Consider the following 16,441-nt stretch of genomic DNA (forward strand, 5'->3'; position numbering starts at 1 on the left):
CCCCCCTAATTCTTCTCTTTTCCAGACTAAACAAACTCATTTTTTTCAATCTTCCTTCATAGGTCATGTTTTCTAGACCTTTAATCATTTTTGTCGCTCTTCTCTGGACTCTCTCCAATTTGTCCACATCCTACCTGAAATGTGGCACCCAGAATTGGACACAATACTCCAGTTGAGGCCTTATCAGCGTAGAGTAGAGCAGAAGAATAACTTCTTGTGTCTTGCTTACAACACTCCTGCTAATACATCCCAGAATGATGTTCGCTTTTTTTGCAACAGCGTTACACTGTTGACTCATATTTTGCTTGTGGTCCACTATGACCCCCAGAACCCTTTCCGCAGTACTCCTTCCTAGGCAGTCATTTCCCATTTTGTATGTGTGCAACTGATTGTTCCTTCCTAAGTGGAATACTTTGCATTTGTCCTTACTGAATTTCATCCTATTTACTTCAGACCGTTTCTCCAGTTTGCCCAGATCATTTTGAATTTTAATCCTATCCTCCAAAGCACTTGCAACCACTACCACCATGGTATCATCAACAAAGATTATAAGTGTACTCTCCATGCCATTATCTAAATCAGTGGTTCCCAAACTTGATCCGCTGCTTGTGCAGGGAAAGACCCTGGCGGGTCGGGCTGGTTTGTTTACCTGCCGCGTCCGCAGGTTGGGCCGAATGCGGCTCCCAGTGGCCACGGTTCGCTGCTCCAGGCCAATGGGAGCTGCTGGAAGCAGTGCGGACCGAGGGACGTAATGGCTGCCACTTCCAACAGCTCCCATTGGCCTGGAGCAGCGAACCGCGGCCACTGGGAGCCACGATCGGTGGCCACTGGGAGCCGCGATCAGCCGAACCTGCGGACGTGGCAGGTAAACATACCGGCCCAGCCCGCATGGGGCTTTCCCTGCACAAGTGGCGGAACAAGTTTGGGAACCACTGATCTAAATCATTGATGAAGATATTGAACAGAACCAGACCCAGAACTGATCCCTACGGGACCCCACTCGTTATGTCCTTCCAGCATGACTATAAACCACTGGTAACTACTCCCTGGGAATGGTTTTCCAACCAGTTTTGCACCCTTCTTATAGTAGCTCTATTTGTCCTTGCCGCTGCTGACCAGTCTCTTTGCTTCCCTTATCAATTTTTTACAATTCTACTATTATGATTAATATTCATTACTGTCAACTTCCTCTTTCTTCCATTTGTTATATATTACTTTTATTTTTTTATAGCTGCCTTCACTTCCCCTCTAAACCAGGCCAGTTTTTTAACCACTATGGCCTTCTTCCTCAATTGTGGGATTGTGGGCATCTAGTAAAATCTTCTTAAACAAATCCCAATTATTATTTATATTTTTATGATTAAATTCTTCCTCCCAGCTGATCTGGCTCAGAATTGTTTTTAGCTTTGTGAAATTGGCCCTTTTAAAGCACCAAGTGTGTATAAAATATCAGTGGTCTGGACTTTATTGTATTTGTACATTATAAATGTAATCAAGTCATGATCCCTGCTACCTAAACTACCATTTATTTTTCATTCGGTGATCAGTTCCTCTTTATCTGTCACAACAAGATCTAGTACAGAATCCCCCATGTTGAATGCAACACTTTTTGAGTTAGGGGATTGCGGTCTATGATATTTAAAAATTCCAAGGATATGCATGAGGCCTCTGGCATATGTCATATGGCAATATTGTTGTTGGAGTGCTTGAATGGCAGAAACTGATCCTCTAAGATCAATTGACAGACCCAAATTATCCTTTTATCTATCCACCCTCTCCACATTAATGGCTTCTTGTCAATTGTCAACAATGGGGGTTGCCCCAAGTAGAGCATCAAAGAGAGAGAAGGGATGGAATTTAATTGTTCTAGCCAAAGGGACCCATGTTTTATAGATAATTCTGTAGGTGACATTTTATGATGAAAATGGCAATATGCTGTATCCAGTATTCCTGCCAATGGGAAGGGATGTAACAACTCCTGTTCTACCAGCAGCCAGGGAGGGATCAGCTTTGTTGTGTTCTGGAGCCATAAGGCTGCCTGCCAGTTTGGGAAATAGAAGCCTCCAGATGTGATTGGGAATTGCAATTTACACAAAGCCAGTCTAGACCTCCTCATCTCCTCCCCTGCCCCCCAAAAATATTTTAAAAAATTAACTAATTTTCCTAAAATAAAATGGAAGAATAGTAACTGGGAGATTCTCAGGATATACAGTATCCAGGGAAGCACATTCATTTTGTTAAATTTACCTGAAAGGCTATCGGTAAGGGGTCTGCCCAAATATCTCACGATCTGGGCTAATATGGACTCTAGATTAATTTTGACCAGATTCTCCACTTCAGTGGGGATGAGGATCACTAAACATTTCAGTATGTTTGGGTTACCACCTAAAATTCCAAAAAAAATGTTTTGAGGGCACGGAAGGGAGTTTGGGAACAGTCTATCACAGCAGGACTGGCCTGAGATCTCAGTGACTGAAAACACTGTGTGCCAAAGCCATCATACTACTTCGGCTGTGTTTTGTGGTGATGTGCAATGACTCCCAGGTGGCTGCCTCACACAGCTTCTACATCACTCTGGCCAAAAGGCATCTAAACAAATGACTCTTGATTTTTGCGAAACCCTCACTTATGTGATTTTTAAATACTGTTTTTGGTCTACTTAGGGTGATCCTGGCCTGGAACTTTGTGATCCCAGTTTGCGGCCTTTGTGCAGGATGAAAATTGCCTCTGAGTTTTGAAGGGAAGATAAATCTTAAGGGCCTTTCTAATATCAAAGGGAATAAAGGATTTCCTCCTTGGGCAATGGATGAGACAGATGTCTGGAAGAGCTGTATCCTAATAAAGGTGAAAAGCATTAGTGAGAAAAGTGCTGTAGGGCAAGTCTGATGGAGCATCTGGTGCTGGTGAAAATATAAGAGGAATTTTTAAAAGGCAAGTAATTTACCCATTTGCTGAGCGAAGCTCGCAAGCACAAACCTTGAAGGAATTAAAATCTCTACCCAACAGTGTGAAGTGGTTTGAAGGGAATACAAAATAAGGACAAATACTCTCTTATTCTCTAGGAGGAAGAGAGAATTTTTATCTTCTCCAGGACCTTTTCTATCTTCTCCATAGGGTGGTCCAAGAGGGCCTCCATTTCTCTTATGGTTTGATTTTCAGAGGGGCTGAGCATCTACAGCTTCCAATGACTTTAATCCTGTCATTAGTGGCTAGCTCCCTATGGATGCAATACTCAGAGATACGTCCATGAGAGGTCTCATTCATTAGCCTGGAGGAAATGCAAGGATGTGCCCACATTAAGCTTCTGTTTTCCTTCTGACTTCCTCATGGAGCCCGTTTAATTTTGAGCAACTTCTGCAAGTACCTTACTTTTGCAAATAACCCATTGTCACAACTAAGATTGACTGAGCTGAGTAGAATCAGAGTGGAGCAATGGCTCCTGGGAAAGGAGAAAATGACTAAAATATTTGAATTCATGTCTCTGACCTCCAGATTTTCTCCTTGGAGGTACATATTTTCTCATTCTATGTAAATATCATCTGGTTCTGAGATGCCTGATCATATGGGTTGGCCTTAATGAGCTCTTGTTTTGTTTTCACCACCAAAGACAACCACTGAAATATCTGTGATGACATTCCATTGACTTTCTTTGTGTTCTACAGTGAAGGAGCTCAGAGGAGCCAGCCTACATAAGGAATTAATGAAACTCCCTCCCACACTGCTGCACTCATAGTGACCAGCACTTAGGTGAATGTTCTTGGGAGTGAAGCTAGTTGAAAGGGCACGGCAGTGAACTGAAAATGATTCTGATGGATATAGATTTCAGCGAGCTAGTAGGATTTGGAGATAAAACTGATTGAGATTGAGATTGGCCGATGCTAAATTATCTCTCAGGTCCACTGGTCTCAATTTTTTTTCTCTTATCAACATCAGTATAAAGTCCAGAGTTTGAACAAACAACTGATCCTTTTTAACCGGGAATATCTTATTTGAAATATGCCTGCTTAAGGGTGATGCAACATTACTCTTCTGGCTAAGATAAGACTACCTGTATTTTACCTGGGAGCTTTATGTAATGTTGATCTGTGTTATTTGACATTGAAGGCCAGATGATATGTGAATTGATTTTTCTGACCTATGATGGAAAAGCATTACATACCTTATCCACCTAATTTACTGCCATCCAGGCTAAGGCTGATCTGGAGATATTAGGACAGCAGAATTGCATGACTGAGAGCTGGTAGACTTGATGCATGGCTGTCTCAGTGGATGTCATGTGCAAGTGAGATATTCCCTTCAGGGCTGAAGAAGTGAACTTCATGTACAATATGACTCCTGAATTTACTTTTGGAGTTCAGTACAAGAAAGCTGATCTTTCTGTCGTCATTCTGTTGATCTAGCCAGAGTCCTTTACCATTTGTATTTTCTCAGCAAGAGAACAATGCTCTGTGGATGGATGGATGGATGAACTAGGAGTACGATGTGTAGAAAACATGAGATCCTTTCTCCAGCCTTTAGATATTAGCTGGCCCTTCTCAAGCTTCATCATTATGAAGGCGGGTGGTACTGCTACTACAGAGGTCAGCAGAATATATTATACAGAGCAACAACTACTTTTTCTCTTCTTCAATTTTCCCATTGGAAAAGTCAGTCAAAAATTGATCTTTTCCTTCTGAAAATTCGGATTTTGACAAAACTACATTTTCCAATGGGAAAATCTTTCATTTGAAATGTTTTGACCAGCAGACTAGTTATGACAGGTAAGTAAACAAACAAGCATACTGGTGTGACTGCTACTGTGGAGCAAGACGCAAGAATGCAGTGGGGACAGTGGGCCAAGAAGACATGCATACAAGCTGCAAAAAAGACATTGGCTATGATTTGCTATAATAAAGGGGAAAATAGCAGAGCCCTGTGTTTGCCCCACTGGCAGATGGACCACAGAAAATGTTATGTTAGTTTATATATTTTGCTTCTTAATCATATAAAATAAAAATGTATGACATGGTGAAACATTTGATCACTTTCTCTATGGTGTTTTGTCTGCTAAAATGCACAGCCAAAGTTTTTCCACAAGTTAATGTGCAGTTAAAGGCTATCTTGTAATTCCAAGTTACCATGTAATTAAACATCACTGTGGAAGATTTGCTCTATGACAAAAGACAGTCTCACTTTTCAGGAGATACCATTATTCAAGGATATTCTCTGTCTCTCGTCTTACATTATACCCCTCTACCTCGATATAACGCTGTCCTCGGGAGCCAAAAAAATCTTACCGCGTTATAGGTGAAACCGCGTTATATCGAACTTGCTTTGATCCACCGGAGTGTGCAGCCCCCCCCTCCCCCCGGAGCACTGCTTTACCACGTTATATCCGAATTTGTGTTATATCGGGTCGCGTTATATCGAGGTAGCGGTGTATTACTTATTATATTGGTAAACTGTGGGCCTGTTTCCTTGAATTTAAACCCCACAGAAATATAATACTGCAGTGCGTGATTCACACATTATATATTATAAAACGGTCTACCATTAATTAGCTTGTGCTTGGTTGTCTATCAAAATCCATTTCTGGAGGGTTCCAAAATCTAGTTGAGGATGTACCAGATTTACAAATGATAAATGATAGCCACCACTGATAACTTAACAAAATCAAGAAGCAGTATCCAAGAAGCATAATTCTCTTCTCTTGGATAAAAGGAAAATAACTTGATCTGAACAATGGTGAAGTAAAGAGATTATGTCTAGCAGAAAGCAGAGGAAACCATGTCTCCTATGGTTCTCCTCCCACCCCTTCCTCTACTGATTCTCTTTGTTAACTTGGGCAAAACATTTAGGCCCAGATTTTTCAAGGTATTGAGAGACTGCTGCACTCAGCATTATAATGTCTAACTGATCCTAAATTCCAAAGTGCCTAAATTCCTTCTGAAAATGAGATTTAGGCCCCCAAATCACCTTAAGCATCGTAACGCTGAGTGCAACACTTAAATACCTTGAAAAATCTGGGCTTTAATCTCTCTGTAACTCAGTTTTCCCATGTTAAATGGGTACACTACCATCTTCACAGGGACTCTCATGCTTCACACTTGACTGATGTTTGTAGAGCACTTTGTGGTCCATAGATGATGCTGATATTATGATGAGTAATAATACTTGACTCTTATGTAGTATAGCACTTTATATTTTAAAAACACTGAACAAACACTTTCAAGTATCTTTGTGATGTAGGTAAGTAATATTATCACATTTTGCAAATAGGAAAACTGACACACAGAGGTTAAGTAACTTGATCAAGGGCACACAGTGAATGGCAGAGAGAGAGAGAGTTTTGAGATCCCATCCCTGAGCTCAGTTATTCTTACCGTGATCTATCTAAATGGACTCTGGCTGTATTGCACCCTATTTGCAGAGTAATTTTACCATTTTCAAGGTCTCAGAGCACTTAGTGTTCTTAACCTCATGAGATCAGCCTTCACTGAGTGAAAGTTGTTTAGAATTAAACATCCCTAATGATAATATATTACAGAAAACGTTTATAGTTAGAGTTACCAGAGGGGTAGTTGTTTTAAATCAATGATTACTTTGAGTTGATACAACTGGAAAAGGTCTTTGTTTAACAACAAGGCTTTTCATTTTTACTTTCTTTTTGAACAGTGATATTGCATTGTACATAGAGTTTATGAAGTTTTAATCCATTGTTTATGTATCTAATAAGCATTCCAGATCCAGCATTTTTACTTGTTTAAAAAGCAAGTTGCAAAACAAAAACATGTCAGCAACTAAAACTTAAAAACTTGTAGTACAGCTCTAGATGTCTTTTAATGTTTGGGAAGCAAATTTCCCTAATTTATTGCTAGTTACCGATTGCACCAAATAATCAGAAATTAATAAATACACATTCCTAGCAGAGACTAAATGTGAGTCTAAACAAGGAACCTAAAACAGAATGTTGTCATGGTGATTTACAGAAAACTAAGCAAGCTGTGCAAAGCTTGTCCTTCTAGGAGACCTGAGAGACTAGTTAGAATTTTTATCTGTCACGGTTAATTTCTCATTTTACTGAAACAGTTGTCAAAGTGCAATGTATGTAGAATGCTCATGATAGTACTTTTTGCATTTTACAGACCCACTAGGGTCACTTTTCAAATGAATATTTCAGATTCACAGTTATTTTTTAAAAAGTATGCTATTTCTAACTTTTTGCTCATTGTGATGATGATTTAATTTTCTGAATATTTCTTCATATACATGTCATCACGAGGCTACATGCTATGGTGTGTTTGCTATACTGACAGCTCCATGAAGGGAAACAGGAGGAACAGAGTGAATTTGCAAAGTTTAGGCCATGCATATTGCCAGATTAAAAGGCTGGCAGTGGCAAAGCTCCTACGTGGGTAGGTTCTATGTAGTGTCATAGTCTTACTGCTATTGCTGATACGGAAAAGTAACAGAAAAGGAGATGATAATAAAAAGATCTATTAAATATCAATCAACTATTGTTTTTAAACTCACCAAAACGTTGAAATTATTTATCCTAAAAGATCCACATATTAATTTTACTATTAAATGATAACCTTATGGGATTTTATAGTGTTTATTGAATTGATCTCATGACATGGGTTCAAATACCTCTGAATAGACCCCTGCCTACCTGCTGGTCTATTAATAAACTTCAAAGACGGGCTAGCTGGTTTAGACTAATTTCCCAACTCAATATTTGCAAGAAGAATAGAAGAATATTTGCAAAGCACCTATTGTATAAATGCCAAGCCAAACAGATCGTTTGATTATTTCTACATTCTTACCTCTTATGAGATAAGTGCTATACCTTAGTTCAGTAGAATAACCATAAAGCATTATTGTACTATTATTTTGGAGTGGGTGGGAAAGAAACTTAAGATATTATTATTTATGATAGTTTCCCTTGCTGTCCCATTTTGGATTTACCCAAATTTACCCAAACTAAAGAAGTGACTGCTGCCTTAATGTAAACAGACACCTGAGAAACACAGTAAGAAACTGGCCCTTTAATAAAGGGGTTAAAAATAAGCACAATAAAAAAATTGACATTGGTCCTGATCTTTCATTTCTTATTTCAAGCCAATGGGATTTTGTTGGAGTATGGAGAGCATCAGGCATAGCACGGGTCAAAGTGGAATCCATTTTAGGAGATAAAGTGTGCAAGTGGACTGACAGTCTTGTTTAGCAAGGTGCTTTCTGTCTCATCCTAATGATCTCAGTGGGAGATTACTGTGGCCATTAGTTAGGCTCAGAGCACCTGATATCAGTGGATAGTGAAAACAGTGAGACCTTTAGAAGTTTGTCTCTCAATACTCCCTCTCAGAGACCTTTGGATTAAATACATTAGAACTAAAATCTCTGCAAAATGGGGTGACTCAGAAAAGGCAGTAACTTTCCTAGTGGGATTTTTATGTACATTTTTCAACAGGAATCTATTAACTATAACTTTTGGGCTTATATTTTTTTTACAGAAAATGATTTAAGTTATATTACCCATTTCCTGCCCTACTAAACTTTTATCAGTTTCCACACCTGTGAGCTGTAAAATGTATCTTGTATACAGTCATTATTAAAAAGTGTTATTTTATTATATTTCTTGTGGTGACAACCATAGTTAACAGCGTGCTTCCCTGGTTTATTTCATAGACCTTCACAGATGCAGGGAAGCAAACGATCAGCCTTTGCGTTTCAATATCTTAGGCTGATAAAGCTAAGGGAAGTCTCTGAAGGAAAGTTTACAAATGCAACATCATTACAATGTATAGTAGCTATGTTAAAAAGTCATATATTTACCCCTCTTATGTAGAAGAATGCTGGCATGTCTGCGTCCATTTCCATTTTCAACATAACATGAGTAATTTCCTAGGTCCCCTTCTTCCACCGAGTCGAGAATTAATGAGATGGAAACTTCCTGTTCTCCAAGATGTTCCTTAATAACTCTACAAAAATGAAATAATTCAGACATAAGAGTCTGTTTGTACCATGTCAGAGCATTAGATAATCATGACATAATGTTACTCACAATTCGCAGCACTCTGCATCAAACCATAGCCAAATTTGAAGCCAATCTTAATTAGATTATATTATGCTCTTTTCTTCCTCACGCCTAATGAGGAGGTTTGGCTTTGTAGATGTTAATGAGAGCTGCAGTTAATTGTCTTCCTTAAGCAGCATGATGCACACACTGATAATATATTGAGGGCTGGGAAGGAGACCTTGATGAGAAGTTCACATGCTGCTTAAAAGTAGGATATGATCTCTTGAAATGATGGGATATGGCGTAGGTCTGTAGAGGTTCCAAATGGTTAATTCCAGCTCGAGGGTGCTACTAAAGGTATGGTCCAAGCTTTGTTTTTGTCCAAAGGCAATTTTCTGAGATGCTTTGACATTTCTATAGGAAGCAGCATGGCCATTTTTATAGTAAGAAAAATCATTACTTCATCTTTATTTTATTAAGTAGTTATAAACCAGCAGTGAAAGCTGGAACAGTTAATGTTCCCTCGCCTAATACCATTTCAAGTGGATGTTAAAAGCAAGCACCTACTGAGTAAAAACCTCTTTGGATACTACCTGTATTCCCTTTCTACCCACTGTCCCCTCACTAGTCCCAGCATTGGTTTTAAAAAACCAACCAAGCAAACAGGAAATTGCTTCAAACTCTCATCACCCACACTATTCACACGCCTAAAGAAAATGGAAAACACTCTTCAGGGTCCTCCCTGAACAAACACAGAACCAAGCCAGTTGTGAAGAGGGTTATTACTTATTGAAAATTTTTAAAGCCCTAAGTCTCTGGATGACAGGCTGTAGGAGAGCTTTAAATAAGAAATACAGCATAGCACAATTCTATGTAACCTGGTGTATTGGACTTGAACTCTGTGGAATAAAATTAGAGTACACTCATGTGAGATATTCCTGCCTCCACCTTTCCATCACTTGGGGGAGGTGGAACATGACTCGAATAACCTTGAATGTTTGCATGGCCTTATTGGTTTTGATACACAGTTTCCTCTGTTACTTTAGTTTGTCTGAAGATATTCAAGATGAATTTGAGAATCAGACCAGATTTACAAGGCTATGGAGTAGCAAACCTTTTAGTAAGAAATTAAATTTAAATATGCTAACTTTAGTCTGTCGTAAGTATTCATTGTGGATAATGTACATATCTAAACTGCATATGTAATTCATTAAGAAGTCTTTGCTGTCATTTTATACTAGTAACTATCTATATTTTAAACACACACACACACACACACACACACACACACACACACACACACACACACACACACACACACACACTATTACGTATTCACACACAGAGTACTGGTTTATATACTGTGTGGAAAAAGGTTCTTTTCAGACCCATGTAGATACTTTAGAATCATATTGTACATCAGCGATTCTCAAACTTTAGCAACCCGAGGACCCCCATTTTGATTTACAATTTTTTGCAGACTCCCCAAGCTCCCCGCTCAGCTCCGGGTCCCCCCCACTCCACCTTTTCCCCTCAAGGTCCCATCTCCACCCCATCTCTTCCTGCCCCCACTCCACGCCTGCCCCTCCTCTTCCCCACCTCTTTCCGCCTCCTCCCCCAAGTGTGCCCCATCCCCACTCCTTCCCCTCCCTCCCAGCATTTCCTGCACACCATGGAACAGCTGTTCCCTGGGGTGCAGGAGGCACTAGGAGGGAGGGGGAGGACCTGATCAGCGGGACTGTCGGCCCTGGACATGATTCCACCCCCTCCCTAGAGCACGCCCCATCCCTGCTCCTTTCCCTCCCTCCCAGCACCTCCTGCATGCCTCTCAACAGCTATTCCCTGGCGTGCAGGAGGTGCTGGGAGGGAGAGGGAGGAGTTGATGAGCAGGGCGCACAGACCCCCTGGAGTACCCTCACGGACCCCCAGGGTATCCGCGCTCCATGGACCCCAGTTTGAGAAACGCTGTTGTACATGATTTTCTAGGGTATGTCAACCAGAGCATTCCTAATGAATAGACAATGTCAGATTAAGGCAGCACTTTTAGAAGCAACACAAGAATATGATATTCCTCCCCAGCCGCACAGTACATAAGTATTCAGCAGGTAGAAGTAGACCATATGAAAGAAAACCACGGGCACTGGAAGACAAGCAACGTTCTTGAGGTCTAGTTCTTCTATAATAATTGAATGTAATTCCTTTCACATATAACAGGAACAATAATATTTAGAAACAAAGGCCAGCTTTTGACACTTACAACATTTTATGCTCCATGGCTTTAAAAATGTATTTATTTGTGAACCCTGTTTCTTGACATATTTATTTCCCTTGACATCTTCTCAGTAACCTTTCAGTGTTCAATACTGCAATGTTTTCTGTTACTTGATGAAGCCATTGTATGGATTATAATCTGTTACATCACTGCATTCCTGTGTCATTTATTCTGATTTTATGGTGCTAAAACTGAGATGAGAATCCTGCCAGCGCCTCCACTTTCTCTGTTCCCCCTTTCCAAATGTAATCTACTCCACAGATTCACGCTGGTATAATACCACTGAAGTCAATGGAGTTACACTGACATGAAACAGGTGTAACAGAAGAGATCAGGCCCATAGCCTTTTCATACTCATGTTAGTAATAAAATCTATTCCTTCCTTTTACACAGTACTATTCACTATAAACACAAATACAGTATTAATCTTGATTGAGAGAACAAAAATGTTGCTTTTTACCTAATATCGCTTTCCCAGACCCGATTTTCATCCAAGTCTTCAATAAACTTCTCTCCTTTCATCCAGTAAATTAAAGGACTCACGTCTCCACTGTATCCAAAGAAAGCTCGGCAGGTTAGGTTAGCAGAATTGCCTGTTACAGAGAATTAAAGAGAATATGTTATTTCAAAATTTGAAAAAAATATTTAATTTTTGGATCAGCTGCTAGAAACCTTTGAACTCTTATATCATTGATTTACATATAGTCAGTTGTAGCTTAATTTCCAACCAATGTTTAACACATTCTCTGGAAACAAAAAGAAGAAACAAATTATATAGAAATAGGGCCCAATCTTGCATTCGTTCACCTAGAGTTTGGGTTTACAAAGAATGCAGGATCAAGTCCGTAACAACTTGCTAGTGTGCTGATTTGCCTAACACAAAAATAGACGAAACATCTGGGCTACTGCCATGTTTTTCTATTCAAAATAGGTACAGGTTATGAAAAAAATATATTTTCAGTCAAATCCGTATTTGCTTAAGTTTATAGCAGTTACTATAACAGACCCCCATGGCCTCATTGCTATTTCTACTGCCAAGATACAGTCATTAAAAGCAGAGGTGCTTCTTCCCTGTTACGTTAGCCCTGCAGAGAACTGTCAGTAGGCAATCATTATGTGGAAGCCAAAGGTATGACTCACATTCCCGACCCAAGCCTCTTCACTGAGTTGTGAATGTCAAGTTAATGAATAATATATGCGTGTACTTATTCCATATTTTGTGAGCCATATTTTAAAATATGAACAGAAATCCACACAAGAAAAATGACATGTGCAATGTTACTAATTTAATGTTACTGCAGGAACCTTAATGTGTACAGTTTCTGACTTGGTTTGATTTGATTGTGCAACCTTAACATTGCATTAATTCAGTTTGTTTTAATTTTGCACACAGAAAAAGTGATACTTGACATATACTGTTCATGTGAACGTGACTAATTGATAACGCTGGCTAGAGTTAGACATACTGCACAAAGGTACACTGTTCATTGTCCCCATTCACCTCCGTAAAGGCACCTTGGTCTTAGCCTGTATCAACTCTTCTGAACGATTGTGGGCTCTTTTCCCTGGTAGTGACTATTTATCTAGAATTATGTGGTGGTTTCAGGAGTAAGGGCCTGTTCTTTCTTGCATGAGGAGAGTATTATCGCTGATTCTCTGGGACTGTCCCTAAATCAAGATCACCAAACTTATCTTCAATCTACGTTTTCAATTTTTAGTCTTCAGCCTCTAAAGAGCAGCAGACTAACCACAATGTCTGTAACAGAGTTACAAATAGAGATGAAATCAATGGGCCTACTTGCAGAGTAAGGTATTACTCAACATGAGTTGGTGAAGAGGATCTGGTCCTTAGAGAACACATGAAATGAATCAACATTTGCACAACTTATTTCCATTTGGAAACAACTGCAGGATACTGTTGCAATGCTTTTTGGGGGCATCCAGGATTATGTATCACCTTGTTACCCCACTGAGAGAGATTTGCTGGTATTAAACTGGGTATCAGCTCCCTGTCACTCCAGTCTGTTAGCCACCCAGACAATCTTCTCAGAAGCTTTTCTAACCTGTACTTTAGCTTATAGGTTAACTTTAGGTGCACCCAAATCCCCAGGCCTCCTTGAAGTGCAATCCCCTGTAATATCATAGAATTTCATTGAATATCAGGGTTGGAAGGGACCTCAAGAAGTCATCTAGTCCAACCCCCCGCTCAAAGCAGGACCAATCCCCTGATAGATTTTTGTCCCAGATCCCTAAATGGCCTCCTCAAGGATTGAACTCACAACCCTGGGTTTAGCAGGCCAATGCTCAAACCACTAAGCTATCCCTCCCTCCAGCCTCTGCCACTGGACACTCACAGAAATTGCCAAGTTTGCTGTCTCCAAAGAGACAGTGTATCTGCCAGCCTGCTTTGCTTAATATTACACCACTGATATGAATGTATAGTAAAAAGGGAATAAGTTTGTTAACTAAGAAGGGAGAGTCTCAGATTCAAGTGAGTATTGTGTAAGAATAATGGAAACAGCAATGGTTACAAATAAAATAATAGACTAATTATTTTAACAGGTTAAAACCTGTCTAAGATAAGTTTATCACCTAACGCAACCTCTCAGCATGACCAGCCCCATGGGTCAGGATCCAACCTTTATGATTGCAAAAAGCACGGTCCTTTTTGCTTCCTCACTGGTGGATAACAAAGGGGTTCTCTTCCCTTCTTATAGTCTAGCAACCTTTGAAATGATCCCTTTTGAAGTGTACTTTGAAGCGCACTAGATAAGAGCCTCCTTCCCCATCGCTGGTTCTCCAGGATGCCATCACCATGCTATTTCCACATCCCCCTATTCATTTGTTTTTTCTGTTCACTTTACTAGCAAATGTAACTCCTATTGAACTTGACTCACAATGCTAAGTTTACATTAGAGGTGGGGAGATAACTATGTTCCCTCCTGTCTGAAAGGAAACCTGTTTCTACCTGTGTTTGGTGTTTAAAGCTCAATATCAGTAAGTATCCATAATTCCTCATATAGTAGTTAATTCACAGATTTCACAATGATAGCAATGACCAGGGTGTTACTGGCTTTCATTTGATACCTCACACAACTTTCTTTATAGGTAAATATCATGACAGCAACGTGTTAGTTGTAGTGAGTTTATCAGGCTTGTTAAGAGTTGCTGACAGAATAGTCAACCACCAATGAGCCTCTGTGTCACAACTGTATGATAGCCAAATAGATAATTATTTAATAAGAGTCTTATTTATCGGAATTTATTTGCAGTTTTCAAGGAAAACATCTGGCTTCCACCCCTGCTGACCTATTCACAGACCTACAAGTCATAAAACCTTGCAATCAATGTTTACATTTTTAAAGGCAAGAGTCACTTATTACCTTCTTTTAGCTGTTTGGCAAGTGGATTATCATTGGTCATTCTGTGAAAGCTTACCTTCACTCAGTGCAAGGTAGCAACAGCACGCATCACAGACCACACACTCCTAAGCATACTCAGAGAAATTCCCTGACACATGCTAAAAATGGTATTGCTAAAAATGGCTATCAAGATGGCATGAGTGTCCAAATAGTTGGCACAGGGAAGAGGAGATGGTTAATCTAATAACCAGAAAGCAAGATATGGAATTCCTGAATAATGAAGCAATTTTGGTCATCTCAGGACGACCCCATGGAACACAGCTCTGCAGCAGGCAGGGGGTTCAGATTTTCCAAATCCTGAAATAATTTGAGTGGAATGAGTTGAGAGTTGAATTAGAAGCTCAGCTAACGCGAGTCGAATACAGAGTACAACTTGGTAAGCTTTCAGGCTATATCTTTGTAACTCACAGCAATTCTGAAGCAGGTTTATACAAATGACCTTTTTATTTCTGCAGGATTCCTCAGCTGTCACATTTCTTGTTCCATGTCACTTACCTCGACTTTGTCTAGTTTTCTAGGAAATAGACTTTTGCTTTCTCTAAGAGTACGTTATGTACCTGATTTCAATTTCCAGGAAATACAAGGTAAAATTAGCTGTTGACTATCAGTCCCAACAGAGGGTCAGAGAGGACCAGCTGCCCCAAAATTGTCCTAGCAGAGCTTTGGCAGGAAGTTTCGGCAAGGGGAAGGACAGAGATGGAGTAAAAGTCCAGGATAATCCCTGACAATACAATTATGATAAAAACATTTGTGTGGTAATTGTGAGAAGGGAGTGCCTCCTACTCATTCACATACAGCCACTGGGTTTTTATTGCTCTCAAGTGGTAAGAAGGCACCTCAGTTGTTTGTCTAATCCAAAATAAGTTTCCTTTAGCAGATAACAAGTACCACTATGGCATTACCCAACTTTGTCTTAAAAGTGAGAGGGCTACCTACTGAATCACTGTCACTCCAGCACCTTGGGCTTTTCCTGGAGCTTTCCTACCAAGTACAACCCCAGTCCAATGCTTTTTAGTTTATTAGATCTGATAAGCTCACAGCCTGAGGTAGTTTGGCTGCTGGCCAATTTACTCCTGAAGCATCAAGGTTAGGATCCACAGGGGTGCTGAGCTCCTGCAGCTAGCAGAAACCTGCTGCACTGATTTTTGTATCATTTGGCTCTAAGCCATTTATTAGTGCATATTAAATAAATATCAACCCACAGACATTAAACACGGTATTTTGTTAAGAAAAAAACGTGTTAGAAAAGCAAAAGTTTAAAAGACTGAGGCTTTTCCCTGACTAAATTCGGAGGGATTTCCCCCCCCCCCATGCATAAAATATTTACGTATGCTTTTAGACACAGAATTTAAAGTTCCTATTCAACATGATATATTTTCATATGGAAAATAAATGAGGAAGGATGTACTGTCCCTTAGTAATACTGTGCAGATTACTGCTGTTGAACAAGGGCCATTAATATATCAGGTGTTCAGCTGTAAATTCATCTATTCTTTCTATTACAGCTGAGCTTCAAAATAAACCTACTGGAAAGGTGATTAGCAGATCACTAGGAAGGATTCTTGTGACCAGTTACCACTGCTAAAGACCTTGCTTATTCCTTTGCTATAACAGCTAATTAGAAGGGGTGGGAAGCTGTCAGTTGGACAATTTCACTGAGGGGTCCTTGACTCTCATATAGTCTATTTCCCTCCCTTTGCTCTGCCAGAATCTGAATTTCATAGGGGTGGACATATTATAAAATTGGTG

General features: G+C 39.8%; 1 protein-coding gene across 1 annotated transcript in view; it reads right to left on the reverse strand.

The window, feature by feature from the left end:
- The window catches only part of IL1RAPL1 (interleukin 1 receptor accessory protein like 1), a gene marked incomplete at its 5' end in the record, with an annotated part of 543,011 nt that overhangs the window by 34,093 nt on the left and 492,477 nt on the right, over nucleotides 1–16,441 (reverse strand). The window contains 2 exon segments of the mRNA XM_065423246.1: nucleotides 8,815–8,960; nucleotides 11,731–11,863. Coding sequence (XP_065279318.1) covers nucleotides 8,815–8,960; nucleotides 11,731–11,863 — 279 coding nt within the window.

Source organism: Emys orbicularis, chromosome 1, assembly GCF_028017835.1.
Source record: "Emys orbicularis isolate rEmyOrb1 chromosome 1, rEmyOrb1.hap1, whole genome shotgun sequence".
Classification (NCBI taxonomy): Eukaryota; Metazoa; Chordata; order Testudines; family Emydidae; genus Emys; species Emys orbicularis.